Below are 15,457 nucleotides of genomic sequence, written 5' to 3'. Positions count from 1 at the left end.
TGTGTGCGCGTGCGTGCGTGTGCAAACTCTTTAGAGTTTCTGGTATCCAGAAAGCTGTGCATGTGCGTGTATGGTTGTGCATGGGCATATACGTGTGTGTAGGTGGGCATACATGTACGTACGTGTGTGTGTGTGTGTGTGTGTGGGTGCGTGCATGTTGTTCTTCATCATGGTTTGTGGCACCTCCTCCAGGCTCATCAGAAGGGAGGAGACGATCCAAGGAGGAGGATGAGGAGGAAGCCTTGAAACGAAAGCAGCTTCAGGAGGAACATCTCAGCAAGGTCAGGCTTCATCCACACACACACACTTAGGTCAAGGTCAGGCTTCATCCACACACACACACTTAGGTCAAGGTCAGGCTTCATCCACACACACACACACACACACACACACACTTAGGTCAAGGTCAGGCTTCATCCACACACACACACTTAGGTCAAGGTCAGGCTTCATCCACACACACACACACTTAGGTCAAGGTCAGGCTTCATCCACACACACACACACTTAGGTCAAGGTCAGGCTTCATCCACACACACACACTTAGGTCAAGGTCAGGCTTCATCCACACACACACACTTAGGTCAAGGTCAGGCTTCATCCACACACACACTTAGAGGAGAAATCAGGAGGAACATCTCAGCAAGGTCAGGCTTCATCCACACACACACACTTAGAGGAGAAATCAGGAGGAACATCTCAGCAAGGTCAGGCTTCATCCACACACACACACACTTAGGTCAAGGTCAGGCTTCATCCACACACACACACTTAGGTCAAGGTCAGGCTTCATCCACACACACACACACACACACACACACTTAGGTCAAGGTCAGGCTTCATCCACACACACACACTTAGGTCAAGGTCAGGCTTCATCCACACACACACACACTTAGGTCAAGGTCAGGCTTCATCCACACACACACACACACTTAGGTCAAGGTCAGGCTTCATCCACACACACACACTTAGGTCAAGGTCAGGCTTCATCCACACACACACACTTAGGTCAAGGTCAGGCTTCATCCACACACACACTTAGAGGAGAAATCAGGAGGAACATCTCAGCAAGGTCAGGCTTCATCCACACACACACACTTAGAGGAGAAATCAGGAGGAACATCTCAGCAAGGTCAGGCTTCATCCACACACACACACACTTAGAGGAGAAATCAGGAGGAACATCTCAGCAAGGTCAGGCTTCATCCACACACACACACTTAGAGGAGAAATCAGGAGGAACATCTCAGCAAGGTCAGGCTTCATCCACACACACACTTAGAGGAGAAATCAGGAGGAACATCTCAGCAAGGTCAGGCTTCATCCACACACACACTTAGAGGAGAAATCAGGAGGAACATCTCAGCAAGGTCAGGCTTCATCCACACACACACTTAGAGGAGAAATCAGGAGGAACATCTCAGCAAGGTCAGGCTTCATCCACACACACACTTAGAGGAGAAATCAGGAGGAACATCTCAGCAAGGTCAGGCTTCATCCACACACACACTTAGAGGAGAAATCAGGAGGAACATCTCAGCAAGGTCAGGCTTCATCCACACACACACACTTAGGTCAAGGTCAGGCTTCATCCACACACACACACACTTAGGTCAAGGTCAGGCTTCATCCACACACACACACTTAGGTCAAGGTCAGGCTTCATCCACACACACACACTTAGGTCAAGGTCAGGCTTCATCCACACACACACACACACACACTTAGGTCAAGGTCAGGCTTCATCCACACCCATGTACCCTGAGTCAGCCTACGTACTATAATCCTGTCCCAACATACATGTTGGCCTTGAACTGTTTCATAGATGCCCCCTTATTCTCCATTTTCCTCACCGCTCCCACAGTAAAATGCAGTTAGAATGGAGCTAGTTGTCTTCATTCTAATGCAGGTACTGTATTTTAGTAGCTCCATTATTATTAAGGGACCAAGAAGTCACGAAGTCACTTATTGTTTTTGTGTTTTTTTTTCTTCTCCTTCTCCTCCTTCTTCTTCCGCCAAAAATAGCTGTTCTGGCCGAACCGTGCAGTAGGTTTTCGCGAAACGCGGTAATCTGATAGAGGGCCATGCCAAATGGTGACTATGCGAAACCCATCACGATTGGCCAAATGGTGGCGCTATAGCACTCAATTGAAAATGCAAACTTTGAACATGAACCGTTTGACCGTTGGCAATGACACTTTGATACACATATGTGTCTCCTCATGCCGAACAACGTTCGTGTTCTGACTTTTGACCTCTGACCTGATAAAAATGCACGAAAACTTCTACACGTGAACTTTGGACCTATACGGACAAATAATCGTAGCAAAGTTTTTATGAACTAATGAAAATTGCTGTTTTGTGAAACTTCTTCTGCACCTAATACCTATATGAATACTGGATGATGTTACTGTTTAGAATGAGTCAACTGACTGTGTCTGCATAGCTCAGTCGGTAGAGCTCTCGCCTTGGGACCACAAGGTTGTGTGTTCAAATCCGGGTAATGACAACTCAGTGTATGCATTGTGTGCTGCAAGTTTTGTGATGACTCAACTATAGAAATATTGAAGTAGATTACATTTGACCCATCAGGCACTAGGACATGGCATCACAATAATAGAGATACTAGTAAGTGAAATAGTGTAATAAGTCTAATTTTGGAATAGTGTAATAAGTGTATTTAGTGTAATAGTAGTGTAATACGTGTATATAGTGTAATAGTGTAATAGTAGTGTAATAGTGTAATAAGTGTAATAGTGTAATAGTAGTGTAATAGTGTAATAAGTCTAATTTTGTAATAGTGTAATAAGTGCAATAGTGTAATAGTGTAATACTGTAATACGTGTAATAGTGTAATAGTGTAATACCGTACTGTACTGTACCATACTGTGCTGTACTGTACCGTACTGTATCATATGGTACTGTACTGTACCATACTGTGCTGTGCTGTACTGTACTGTACCGTACTGTACTGTACCGTATCATGCTGTACTGTACTGTACCGTACCGTACCGTACCGTACTGTACTGTACTGTACTGTACCGTACCGTACTGTACTGTACCATACTGTGCTGTGCTGTACTGTACTGTACCATACTTTACCATACTGTACGTACTGTACCGTATCATACTGTACTGTACTGTACTGTACTGTACCGGGACATGTTATGAGCATGTAGATCTGCTAATTTCTAAAAGTGTGAGTACTTATGCTGAACTAACACTGAATGATTTTCCTGTTAACAATGGAGTAACTGATTGTCTCCGTGTAGCTCAGTCAGTAGAGCTCTTGCCCTTGGACCGCAAGGTTGTTGGTTCAAACCCGGGTACAGACAACTCAGCTCGTCAGTCTCATTTCTGCATATTGTTCTTATCGCTGCTTGCAGCTATATTTATTAATATTATTAGCATCATTATTATTACCCTTATTATTATTTTCACAAAAGGTCTGGTACTCAACAAATTGCCTGAACACACCACATGTGCTATACATAACATGGGCCCTTCAAACATGTCATCAGTAGTAAACTAATGACACCTTTTGGACCAATTGTTTCCAGCTGAATCAAATCAAGCTTTATTTATAGAGCACAAGATTGACCAAAGTGCTGTAGTACTGTGTACACACTAAAATCAATGCATCAACAAAAACATGTATGCATGTGCATCCACAGCCACATGGCACCAAAGGCATGGTTCAGATCTTTGTAATAGAGCCCTTGATTTAAACCTCAGATTTAAATTATGTGTGCAAATATTCCTTGATAGATCTTTTTGGGTTTGTGTGTGTGTGTGTGCGTGTGTGTGTGTGCGCGTGTGTGTGTGCGTGCACGCTTTAGATCCAGTCTGGTCTGGGGAAGCTCATTCTGAAAGAAGAGAGGGAGAAAGACCAGATCAGGGAGCGTCACGCACGCAGCCTCTCCGCTCAGCGCTACGACCCCAAGCAGACCAACTGTGATCTAGGTATTTTAACAAGGAGCGTCACACACGCAGCCTCTCCGCTCAGCGCTACGACCCCAAGCAGACCAACTGTGATCTAGGTATTTTAACAGGGATTCGTCACACACGCAGCCTCTCCGCTCAGCGCTACGACCCCAAGCAGACCAACTGTGATCTAGGTATTTTAACAGGGAGCGTCACACACGCAGCCTCTCCGCTCAGCGCTACGGCCCCAAGCAGACCAACTGTGATCTAGGTATTTTAACAGGGAGCGTCACACACGCAGCCTCTCCGCTCAGCGCTACGACCCCAAGCAGACCAACTGTGATCTAGGTATTTTAACCCCCCTGCTAGGCTGCTACTAGTCCGGCACTCGGGGTTGTGGAGTGGGAAATTTGGTATATAGTCTTTTTTTATTGGCCTAAAATATTGTCTATATACGTACATACATTCATGAATCCACTGTCGCTATTGAGCAATTTTTTTATAGGGGTTGTTATGTGACACTACCATTAACATCCTATATGAGGCAAGGTTTTCTCATTTTCATTATACTTTATGTAGCATGTGACATGTCAAACTAGGGGGTTTTCATGATTCTGAATTCCAAGCATTAGTTTTGCACAAAAAACACTCCTTGGGCTAAAAACGGCCATAGCCACTTGCCCAAATGTGCCCAAAATGTGCTGACCTGGCCGTTTTTAGCCCAAGGAGTGTTTTTTGTGCAAAACAATACTACAGATCCACATGTCAGTAGCATTAGCATCCATGCATCTGTTGCAGGCAGGGTTTAGGGCGGCTGTGGCTCAGGAGGTAGAGCAGGTCGTCCAATGATCCCTGGGTCGGCGGTTCGAATCCCGGCTCCTCCTGTCTACATGTCGAAGTGTCCTTGGGCAAGACACTGAACCCTACATTGCCTCCAATGAGTCGGTCGGTGTGAGCTTGCCACCATTGTGTGTGAATGTGGGAAGTGAGGACGCTGGCGTCGACTGTTTGCCGCTTCACCTCCCAATGTATGAATGAATGAACCATTGTAAAACGCTTTGAGCACTTTGATCGCTATAAAAATGCAATTCATTTTCACCAGAGTTGTCCCGATACTGATACCAGTTTCGGAACACTGCCCGATATGCCCTTATTTTGGTCATATCGGGTCATATCGGGATCGGCGAATATGCCTAACCACCGATCCGACTCAGGGATAAGGGGTTGACACTATGGCAGGTAAATAAAATGTTTGGGCATGTGGAGTTGGCTTTCGAGTAGCCCAAACTGCAAGTGCACGTTTGAGTTAGGAGTCTGCTAATTTATAAACGCAACACGAGATATATAGCTAGATAGCCATAAACACAACACTCTAAACAAACACCTCCGCTATGCTCCGTCTCCCCTTCTCTCTCCCTCTCTCCACACACAGTATAACATATCAGGATCGGATCGGGAACGAAAAAAGTGTATCAGGACATCTCTAGTTTTCTCCTTTTTAATAGCCATTGAAAGGCCATCGACGTGTGTTTTCATGCAACCAGCTGAGCTGACACAAAGACCAATTATATGTTCCAGATCCAACATCTCCTAGTAAAACCAACTCTCTGCCTGGCTACGGAAGGAACGGGATGCATCGGGTAAGAGCTCATATTACAACTAACATATTCACAATAATGCTGCGTATAGTATTATTCCCTCTGGAGAGGGCAACCTGAAGCTCTCTGGTGGAGCTGTTGCCCCCGCGACCCGACTACGAATAAGCGGTTGTAGATGGATGGATGGATTATTCCAGCCTCACAACATGTGGCCGTAGCTCAATCACTTGCAGAATCATTTGCCACATACTAGAAATCAGGGGCTGACATTATCAGCATGTATTTGCTTGGCGCAAATACATGCTGATAATGTCACCCCATATGACCCCTGTGACCAAGCCAAACGAATGTGCTTTTATAGCACTGGTGATTCAAATTATTCACCTTATGCTAAATACTTTATGGGGCGATTCACACTATGGTCCCGGGTGCGCACTCGGGACCACTTGGCAGATGTTGTGGTAGTGTGAATGATGCGTAACGTTCCCGGGAGCGGATCGCCCAACCGTCCCCGGGACTGCATGGGGGGGGGGGGGGGGTCTCTGGACCGTTGAAGTGTATTCAGATACAGATCAATACGGATTACCAATGTGAATGCATGCGTACCTAAAGAAGGAAGTGGACTGTTTTTTTTTAGAACGTGACATAATCTCTAGTCGACGAGCCAAGCGTCAACAAAAAAAAACACACAGACGCTGCACGACGCGTAACACCAGCGCATTTCTCAACGCCGCCCGTCTCCTGTTGAATCTGCGTATACACGCAGACTGGCGCAGTACACGCTGATCTTATTATGCGGACTACATGTGGCTCTTGGGCTTTGCTTGGCATCTAGTCTCGGGCTAAACAAAATAATAATGATGCTAAAGTAGAATCCATAGCAAACTAATCAAACACAACACTGGAGCACAGAACTGACTGACACAGTGAATAGCAGGCAGGCTGACAGTGAAGTAGTATAACGGCAAAGAGGCAATGCAATGCAGTGTGTCTGGATTTATTGGAGACAATGTCGCAGAGTTGATGGTCAGTGTCCGTGCGTGCCAGCCATCAAGCACACCGCCACCTGGAGGATCAAAGTGTGTTATGCAAGTGTACCGGGGTGCGCTGTTGAATCTCGGGCAATGTGAATCATGGCCAGCGGGGACCAGGCAACCGTATTCGGAAACGGTTCGAATGAAACGGACTCAGTCCGTCTCAGTGTGAATCCCACAACAGTCCATATTTGGGCATGCCTGACACAGAACTCCATATATAGGAATAAAGGGACACAGAAAGACAGATACAGAAATCTCCATACTGTATATGGGCATAAAAGGGGCACAGACAGATGGGTGGAACGGGTACTCTGACACGGGTACAACGGGTATTGCATAGCCGGGTGGGGCATGGATCTCCAACTTCCATCGTTACAGCCAGGCACCGGTCTAGTGACTCGGTGCTCTACAGCCGGGCACCGGTCTAGTGACTCGGTGCTCTACAGCCGGGCACCGGTCTAGTGACTCGGTGCTCTACGGCCGGGCACCGGTCTAGTGACTCGGTGCTCTACGGTCGGGCACCGGTCTAGTGACTCGGTGCTCTACGGTCGGGCACCGGTCTAGTGACTCGGTGCTCTACAGCCGGGCACCGGTCTAGTGACTCGGTGCTCTACAGCCGGGCACCGGTCTAGTGACTCGGTGCTCTACAGCCGGGCACCGGTCTAGTGACTCGGTGCTCTACAGCCGGGCACCGGTCTAGTGACTCGGTGCTCTACAGCCGGGCACCGGTCTAGTGACTCGGTGCTCTACAGCCGGGCACCGGTCTAGTGACTCGGTGCTCTACAGTCGGGCACCGGTCTAGTGACTCGGTGCTCTACAGCCGGGCACCGGTCTAGTGACTGGGTGCTCTACAGCCAGGCAGCGGTCTAGTGACTGGGTGCTCTACAGCCGGGCACCGGTCTAGTGACTCGGTGCTCTACAGCCAGGCAGCGGTCTAGTGACTGGGTGCTCTACAGCCGGGCACCGGTCTAGTGACTCGGTGCTCTACAGCCGGGCACCGGTCTAGTGACTCGGTGCTCTACAGCCGGGCACCGGTCTAGTGACTCGGTGCTCTACAGTCGGGCACCGGTCTAGTGACTCGGTGCTCTACAGCCGGGCACCGGTCTAGTGACTCGGTGCTCTACAGCCGGGCACCGGTCTAGTGACTCGGTGCTCTACAGCAGGGCACCGGTCTAGTGACTCGGTGCTCTACAGTCGGGCACCGGTCTAGTGACTCTGTGCTCTACAGCCGGGCACCGGTCTAGTGACTCTGTGCTCTACAGCCGGGCACCGGTCTAGTGACTCGGTGCTCTACAGCCGGGCACCGGTCTAGTGACTCTGTGCTCTACAGCCGGGCACCGGTCTAGTGACTCGGTGCTCTACAGTCGAGCACCGGTCTAGTATACAGTATGTTCATATCACACTTACACCACCTTAAATTGCTGTGTTTAATCGTCTGCTGTTCTTGTTTTTCTTTTCTTTTCTTTTGGAATTTTTTGCTCCAACATTACATTCCTGCAGCCCCAGTCCACAGATTTCACCCAGTACAGCAGCTATGGGGACATGTGCGGGGGAGGAAGAGGTGAGAGCTTCTTATCTCTTGATCAGTCACCAGGGTTATTCAGCACCATCGGTATTTGCAACAAAATAAATTGCTAATCCTTTTTCACTTAAGCCTTTCACTTGAGCTTGTAGATGATCTGCTATTTTTGCTAGCTTGGAAAATCTCTGAAATTTTTGGAAAATCTCTTAAAATTAGTTTTAATAAGTTTTGAATATTTTTTTTATTCAGCATAGAATGGGATTTTAGGCAGGGAAAAATACAATACATATACATATGCTTTATCCGCTTACTCATGATCAGAGCTTCCGTTCTCCAGACTGTGTGACGGAAGCATTTGAAAATTGGCATGCAACAGTCTGGCCATGTGAGACTATCGCAAATTAGATATCAATAAAATGAAGTAAATTAGTTAAATTAATGCGGACAGTTACAGAAAAAACTAAAGAATCCCCCACCCTCCCACTTTGACACCTTTTCATTTCACTATACAGGCATTTGTAAAAAATAAAATAAATAATAATAATAATAATAATAATAATAATAACCACTTTGAAAGTAAAGACTACATGAACGTACATTTTTTGAATATTTCTGATAATTTCTGAACGTTTTCACCTATAATATCATGACCAAAATAGGGACGGCAGGTTCATACTAGTGCTTAACACTGCAATGTGTCATCAGGTAATAACAGTATATTGACCGATTCCGTAACGGGTCTCATGGTCGCAACCTACGTATTTCCTGTAGGCGGAGACGACACATCTGCGGTTAAAGTATGAGGTATAAAGTACAGCAGCCTTGTGTTCCTAAAACAGAAAGATTGGGTATTGGTAAGACTGACGTTATGTATCTTTCAGGACCTTTCACTGCTTTGTCTCAACCATCACTCAATGGCTCTGGTCTCAGCCACCGCGGTGGATATTCTTTTTTAATGTTGCCACTACTGTTGGAGCAGCCATAAACTACACAGGTTCATCCCGATGTTCTGGGCATCTTTGTAATGTTAGTAAAAAGCAGGTAAAAGAGTAACGTTTGAGGCAGACTGTACATCAGTCACTTTTCCATTCACTGTAGTAGAAGCTTGGTGCGGGGAAACCGCCTACAGGAAATACGTAGGCTGCGACCATGAGACCCGTTACGGAATCGGTCAATAGACAGTGGCCTGGCAGGCAGGGGATTTGACAGGAAAACCATTAACTGTGAGTCTCATTTTTCTGTCCCATGTTGTCCTGCAGAGTTCCAGGTATGTGTCCCATCTGCTTTATTTACATGGCATGCTTCCTCACCTTGCATAACGTATGTGCTTGCTGCCCCCTTGGGTCACAAGACGCACGTATACCTTGTCCCAAATGCACCTCGCCTCGCCCACCTGCTGAGTGCTTGCATCCGTGTTTTGACTGTCTTGTCAGCTACAGGGCATGCAGTGCAGTGATTTGTGTGATGCGTCTTTACTTTTGGGGGAGGCGGGCGGACGGACATGCGGTGTCTGGACATCCAACCACTGTACTGTACCTGCAGTGTAGTATCATTGCCTCCTCGTCGTGTCTTGTTTCTGTGCCAAGTTGTTTTTACTCAATGTTTTGAGAGTCAAGCTAAATGTCTCATTTGAACATGCAGTGTGTGGTGTAGAGATACACTAGAAAAAACCCCTGGAGAGATTTTCAAAACAAGTGTGCCCAAAAACTGTCCCATCTTTGAATGCTTTAGTAGTCCCTGATTCTGAAGTGGATTTGCTCCATCTAATGAGAATAGTGACTGACCAGTGAGTGACCACAGCCACTGGGGGATGTTCAATTGACCCAGTCCCCTCCCACTATATTACATTTGTGTATGTTCTATTCTTTAGCACATTAAGGATGGCCGTGCAGCACTTGCAAGGATGGACAGGGGAGTATCTATGCCTAATATGTTGGAACCAAAAGCAAGTATCTCCTTCTTTTTGTATTGATGGAAAAAAAACCTATAGCTGTATAATATAAACCATAGTAGAATACTTAAAAACTTGTATAGTTCTTCAAAGATGCCTAATATGCTTGTTACTAAAGTACTGCTGTTTATATTCAACAAGTCGACTTCTGTACAAAAGAGAGAAAGAGAGAGAGAAAGAAAAGCCCAACTCGAACACAGAAGTGTGGAATTAAATATAATGTAATTTCCTCATTTCATAATAAATCCTGTGGTTTGGGGACATTGGTGGAAGAAAGCCATATAAACTAACTTTTTACTAACGGTAAAAGACTCACAATAGCTGGCTTCCTGATTGGCATGCAGCTGCGTGCGTACGGGACCAGCCGAGTCACACTTGCGCTTAGCATCAGTGCTGGAGAAAGTACTCGAGGTCTTTACTTAAGTCAAAGTATCAATACTGTTTCCTCCTCCGCGTCATCAGTGCCCATACCCGAGGCGGGGTTGGCGAAAGGGCCTTTCTGTGCGGAGTTTGCATGTTCTCCCCGTGTCCCCAAGGGTAGGTACCCTCACAAAAACATGCTGTAATCCTGGTCTCTAAACAAACTGCCTCCCCCTGGCCAGCCGGGGCGCCTGATGGAGGGGAAAGGAACTGGTTGGAATAACGTGTTCCTTCCACGCGCTACGTCCAACCAGAGAAACTCCCCCCTGTCAGGTGTAAAGGAGCAACTTGGACACTCAGGCATGAAGGAAGCATGAGTTCAAGTCCGTTGCTCTCCCCATGTCCCCCATATATGGGGACTAGGTTGGCGGAGGGTGTGTAGAGAGCCCAGGATCACATTAGATAATTGACACAGGGGTGAAAAAATGGGTTACAAAATCGAGGGATAAAAATTTAAGAAAAAAACAAAGTATCAATACTGTAATATATAAATACTCTGTTACAAGTAAAACAAAAAGTCCGGAATTCAACATTTACTTGAGTAAAGTAAAAGTTTTGTTTTCAAAATGTACTTTAAAGTACCAGAAGTAAAAGTACTAATTGTGCAGAATGTCCCATTTTAAAGTTTTGTAAAATGTATAAAAAACCTTTTGAAAATAGCCGATCTACAAGCTCACATCGCGTTGCATCGCGACGCATTGAGAGCTGTTTGTAGATCGGCTAGTTTCAAAAGGCCAAAATATGTATATATATATAGGGCTGAAGTGGTTAATGTATGTTTTGTAATAATGAAAATCGACAAGGTAACTAAAGTTTTCAAATAAATGTAGTGGAGTAAAAGTACAATATTTTGGATCTGAGATGTAGTGGAGTAGAAGTAAAGTTTTGGAAATTGGAAATACTACAAATACCTGAAAAACTGTACTTAAGTACAGTCTTTAAGTAAATTCCCTTAGTGACTTTCCTCCAATGCTTACAGCATGCTGGCTTCTCCATACTCCATCTGCACATAATAGCTTTGACTGACAGTGGCTGGATGCTGTATGCATGCCATACAGTGGACCAATCCAACACTTAAGATTATCACCCAGACAACTCATATCACTATATACTTTAAATTGTATATAATGAGGTGTACAGTACTAGGCTATATTACTGTGTGGATATGAGTTGAATGGAGGCCGCCTACATATTACAACTTCTAGTTGCTTATTATTGGGCATTTCAGTTAAATTAACGGTGGCAAAAACTTGCCACATCAAATAACTGGACACTTGCTTCCACCCCCTTGTGAGACGATATCAGTTAATCTATTTTAATGTAACGCTTCCCAAGACAGGCCATTTCCCGTGTAGACCTTTCGTCAACATTAATTAATGATTATTGAGCCAAATTGACTCCTTTTTTATTTGGTATGATATTACTAATGCAGATCCTTTTCATTGTTTTCACATATATCTCCCTTACCCTTTTTCCCCCCCTCAGCATTTACCAACTGATTGCACGTTAACACAGGGGTTCTCAACCCGTGGGTCGCGACCCCTCGGGGGGGTCGCCAAATTATTTTAGGGGGTCCCCAAATTATTTTTTTAATTTTATTTTCACGATTTTTCAAAAATAGCAGACCTACAAGCTCATAGCGCGCCACTCGGTGGTGCGCTATGAGCTTGTAGATCTGCTATTTTTCAATAGCTAAATTATAACAATGCTTAAAACACCAAAAGGGGTTCCCGCCCAAAATGGTTTAAGGTTATTGTAGCAGTCAATTTATATTGGGGGTCGGGAGGGGGCGGGGCGGGGGTCCCGAGACATTGCCAAAGCATTTCCGGGGGTCCCCGGCCAAAAAACGTTGAGAACCCCTGCGTTAACACACCAAAATAGTACGTGTCCCTGTAGCCACCATACCACAGTAAAATCCTCCAGTTCTAATAATTTATCCATTTGTATAAATCTGAGAGCGTACAAAATGCCGTCAAGCGGATTCCTTGTACACTCCCAGAGGGACATGAACGGAAGGTGTTACTGTGTGTACGGAGCTTACCATGACCCCCCCCCCCCCCTCCTCCCCTCCTCCCCCGCCCCGACCTGTTAAAGCAGCCCCCCCCCCCCTCACCTCCACCAGTGTTGTTTTTGGCAGCAAATTTCTATTTTAGTTTTAGTCATAGTCTCTTGAATAGTACACATCTGCGGTTTAAACCCGCACCTCTTCTACTACAGTGAATGGTAGAGTGACTGATGTTAGTCTCTTTTACCTGCTTTTTACTAACACTAACATTACAAAGATGCCCAGAACATCGGGATGAACCTGTGTAGTTTATGGCTGCTCCAACAGTAGTGGCAACATTTAAAAAAAAAAACGGAATGTCAAAATATCTACCGCGGTGGCTGAGACCAGAGCCATAGAGTAATGGTTGAGACAAGGCAGTGAAAGGTCCTGAAAGATACATAACGTCAGTCTTACCCACACACACATACTTTAAATGCTTAGTATGAGGTATAAAGTACAGCAGCCTTGTGTTCCTAAAACAGACAGATTGGGTATTGGGTAAGACTGACGTTATGTATCTTTCAGGACCTTTCACTGCTTCGTCTCAACCATTACTCTATGGCTCTGGATATTTTGACATTGTTTTTTTTGTTTTTTTTTAATGTTGCCACTACTGTTGGGCATCTTTGTAAAGTTAGTGTTAGTAAAAAGCAGGTAAAAGAGTAACGTTTGAGGCAGACTAACATCAGTCACTTTTCCATTCACTGTAGTAGAAGAGGTGCGGGTTTAAACCGCAGATATGTCGTATCCGCCTACAGGAAATACGTTGCCTGCGACCACGAGACCCGTTTCTGAATCGGTCTATACTGGATCATTTGTCCACTAGTCCCTTCCTAACATTTTAGTCTAGTTTTTATTTGTTGACAAAATATATGACAGTATATTTAGTCATAGTTTTAGTCATCATAGCTTAGTTTTAATTTAGTTTCCATTCGTCAGTGAAGAACGGTAGTCGACGAACATTTTCCGTCATAGCATTAGCCAGTGGCGTGCACAGACATTTAGAGGGGCAGGTGCTCAAGTGAAAAAAGGGCACCTTGTGCAACGCGTGGAACCGGCCGGTTGCCTTAATAGTGTGAGATTTATAGATTTTTGGGGCCTAAATAATATATTAGAAGCTTTTTATGAAGAATTGATCAATGTCACCATGGTCCACATACTGTACAATTTATTTTTTCATTTTTTCAAAAGGGCACATTGCCAAAAGGGCAGGGGGTGCTCTAGCACCCCCTAGTGTCTATCTGTGCACGCCACTGGCATTGGCCAACGAAACCAACACTGACCCCCACACACACACAACTCCCTCCCTGCACAGTGCACACACCTGTTCTCCCTGCCAGTGATCCCACCCCACCCTCGTCTCAGTATAAAACAAAGAGCCACACATTTTTTTTTTGTCATTTAAATTGTGTATAGGTTTCTGAAGCTTAAATCAGTTCTATATATAGGTTTGACATTTCCCCCATACCCCACTTTCTTCTTATTACTTTTTTATTGACAAGTGTCTCCTTTTGAAGGTGTATCCATATGAAATGCTCATGATAACCAGTAGAGGGAGAGCTAAACTGCCCAGGGAGGTGGACAGAACCAGACTGGAGGTATCAAGCTTTATCCACATGACCGTCTGCAATTGATACTGGAAATTGTCTACTTTGTGTAAATAAGATGTTACACAAGTGCTACTGTAGCAACGGAATGTGCAGTATCCATTGCCTCTTGTCATTTTTGCAGTGACCCTCCCCCCCTCCCTTTGTGGCGTTAATGCTAACCACAAGCCCCCCCCTCCCCCCCCCCCCCCCCCTCCTTCCTCCCCACCCTCCCCTCCCCTCCCCTTTGTTTTCTCGACCTCTCTTCTCACTCTAGCGCCACTTAGCGCCCGAAACGTTCTTTGACATCTTTGGAATGGAGATCCAGGAGTTTGACAGGCTTCCCCTGTGGAAACGCAACGACATGAAAAAGAAGGCCAAGCTCTTCTAGAAGCTGTCAGAGCAGCATGCATTATACGGCACTGGTTCTCAACCATGTGGGGCCGGCCGGGGCCCACTGGGGGGGGGCCCACTGGGGGGGGCCCACTGGGGGGGGCCCACTGCTACATGGGGCCACACGTGGGTATTGCAAATGGGGCCCCAGATAATTGCCAAAAACACTTGATACTTTAGTGATAATATAACATGAATTTTAAAAGGTGATACTGATACCCAATGAATAAGAACATATGCTGCGTTAAGTGTTCCAAGGTGGAACACGATCGACTGATTGATCGTTAAAACAAACATGCACGCGGTCCACCCATCTGACCGGAGTGGTCAGATGGGTGGGCCGCGAATGCTTTCCAGATTTTGGGTGGGCCCTGAATCCCACAGAAGGTTGAGAACCACTGATATACTGTACATTCATTCAGATAGCACACTTCCAACTGTAATCTAGATGTAGCTTTTTGTTTTGTTGTTTTTTTTGTTTTTCGTTCTCTGTTTTTCTGACATAACCAACATAACCAAGGCAAGGAAGCAATGAAATGGACTGTTTTCTCTCCGATGCTTCCAGAGACTTTTACTGGGCACTGAATGATTTGTCCAAATAATTGGCGATAGACTTGCACAGACAAGGGGGGACAAGGAGTGGGGGAATCTTTTCCCCCCTGTTCAAAAATGACAAAGAATGAGGATGAATCATCATGGAGGGTCATGTTATTTATTTATTTCTCTTTGACTGCGCTTTGTTTTCTTGTTTTGCTCTGAATGGAACTGCTTTTCATGTATTTAATTTGTTTTTGCTTGTTTTCCTTCCTACTATTTGTTGCTGTTGATTCCTGTGGAACTTTGTAATTACAGTAGAAATCTTTCATGGCACCATTTATGAAAATGTCCCATGTTATTTGCTTGAACGTGAGTCAGCGTCGCGTTGCCACCCCTCCTCCCCCTCCCCCCCCCCACCTGGGCTGAGAGATTTTAGCCC

At 45.5% G+C, this 15,457-nt stretch overlaps 1 protein-coding gene across 4 annotated transcripts in view; it reads left to right on the top strand.

The window, feature by feature from the left end:
* LOC306931000 (actin-binding LIM protein 1-like) overlaps positions 1 to 14,513 on the top strand; it is a 149,140-nt gene extending 134,627 nt beyond the window's left edge. For 3 of the 4 annotated variants that reach the window (XM_079512156.1, XM_079512155.1, XM_079512154.1), the window contains 7 exons: positions 193 to 281; positions 3,843 to 3,966; positions 5,506 to 5,567; positions 8,076 to 8,123; positions 9,955 to 10,029; positions 14,020 to 14,100; positions 14,366 to 14,513. In XM_079512156.1, the coding sequence (XP_079368282.1) occupies positions 193 to 281; positions 3,843 to 3,966; positions 5,506 to 5,567; positions 8,076 to 8,123; positions 9,955 to 10,029; positions 14,020 to 14,100; positions 14,366 to 14,479 (593 nt within the window). In that variant the 3' untranslated portion in view covers positions 14,480 to 14,513. Of the gene's footprint in view, positions 1 to 192; positions 282 to 3,842; positions 3,967 to 5,505; positions 5,568 to 8,062; positions 8,124 to 9,954; positions 10,030 to 14,019; positions 14,101 to 14,365 lie in introns of those variants that run through there. The other variant, XR_013790948.1, reaches the window with a different exon arrangement.
* Positions 14,514 to 15,457: the final 944 nt, after the last annotated feature.

The sequence above is a fragment of the Electrona antarctica genome (genome assembly GCF_951216825.1).
Source record: "Electrona antarctica genome assembly, chromosome: 10".
In the NCBI taxonomy this organism is placed as follows: domain Eukaryota; kingdom Metazoa; phylum Chordata; class Actinopteri; order Myctophiformes; family Myctophidae; genus Electrona; species Electrona antarctica.
Note: the sequence above shows the minus strand (reverse complement) of the source record. Positions and strands in the feature narration are given on the sequence as shown.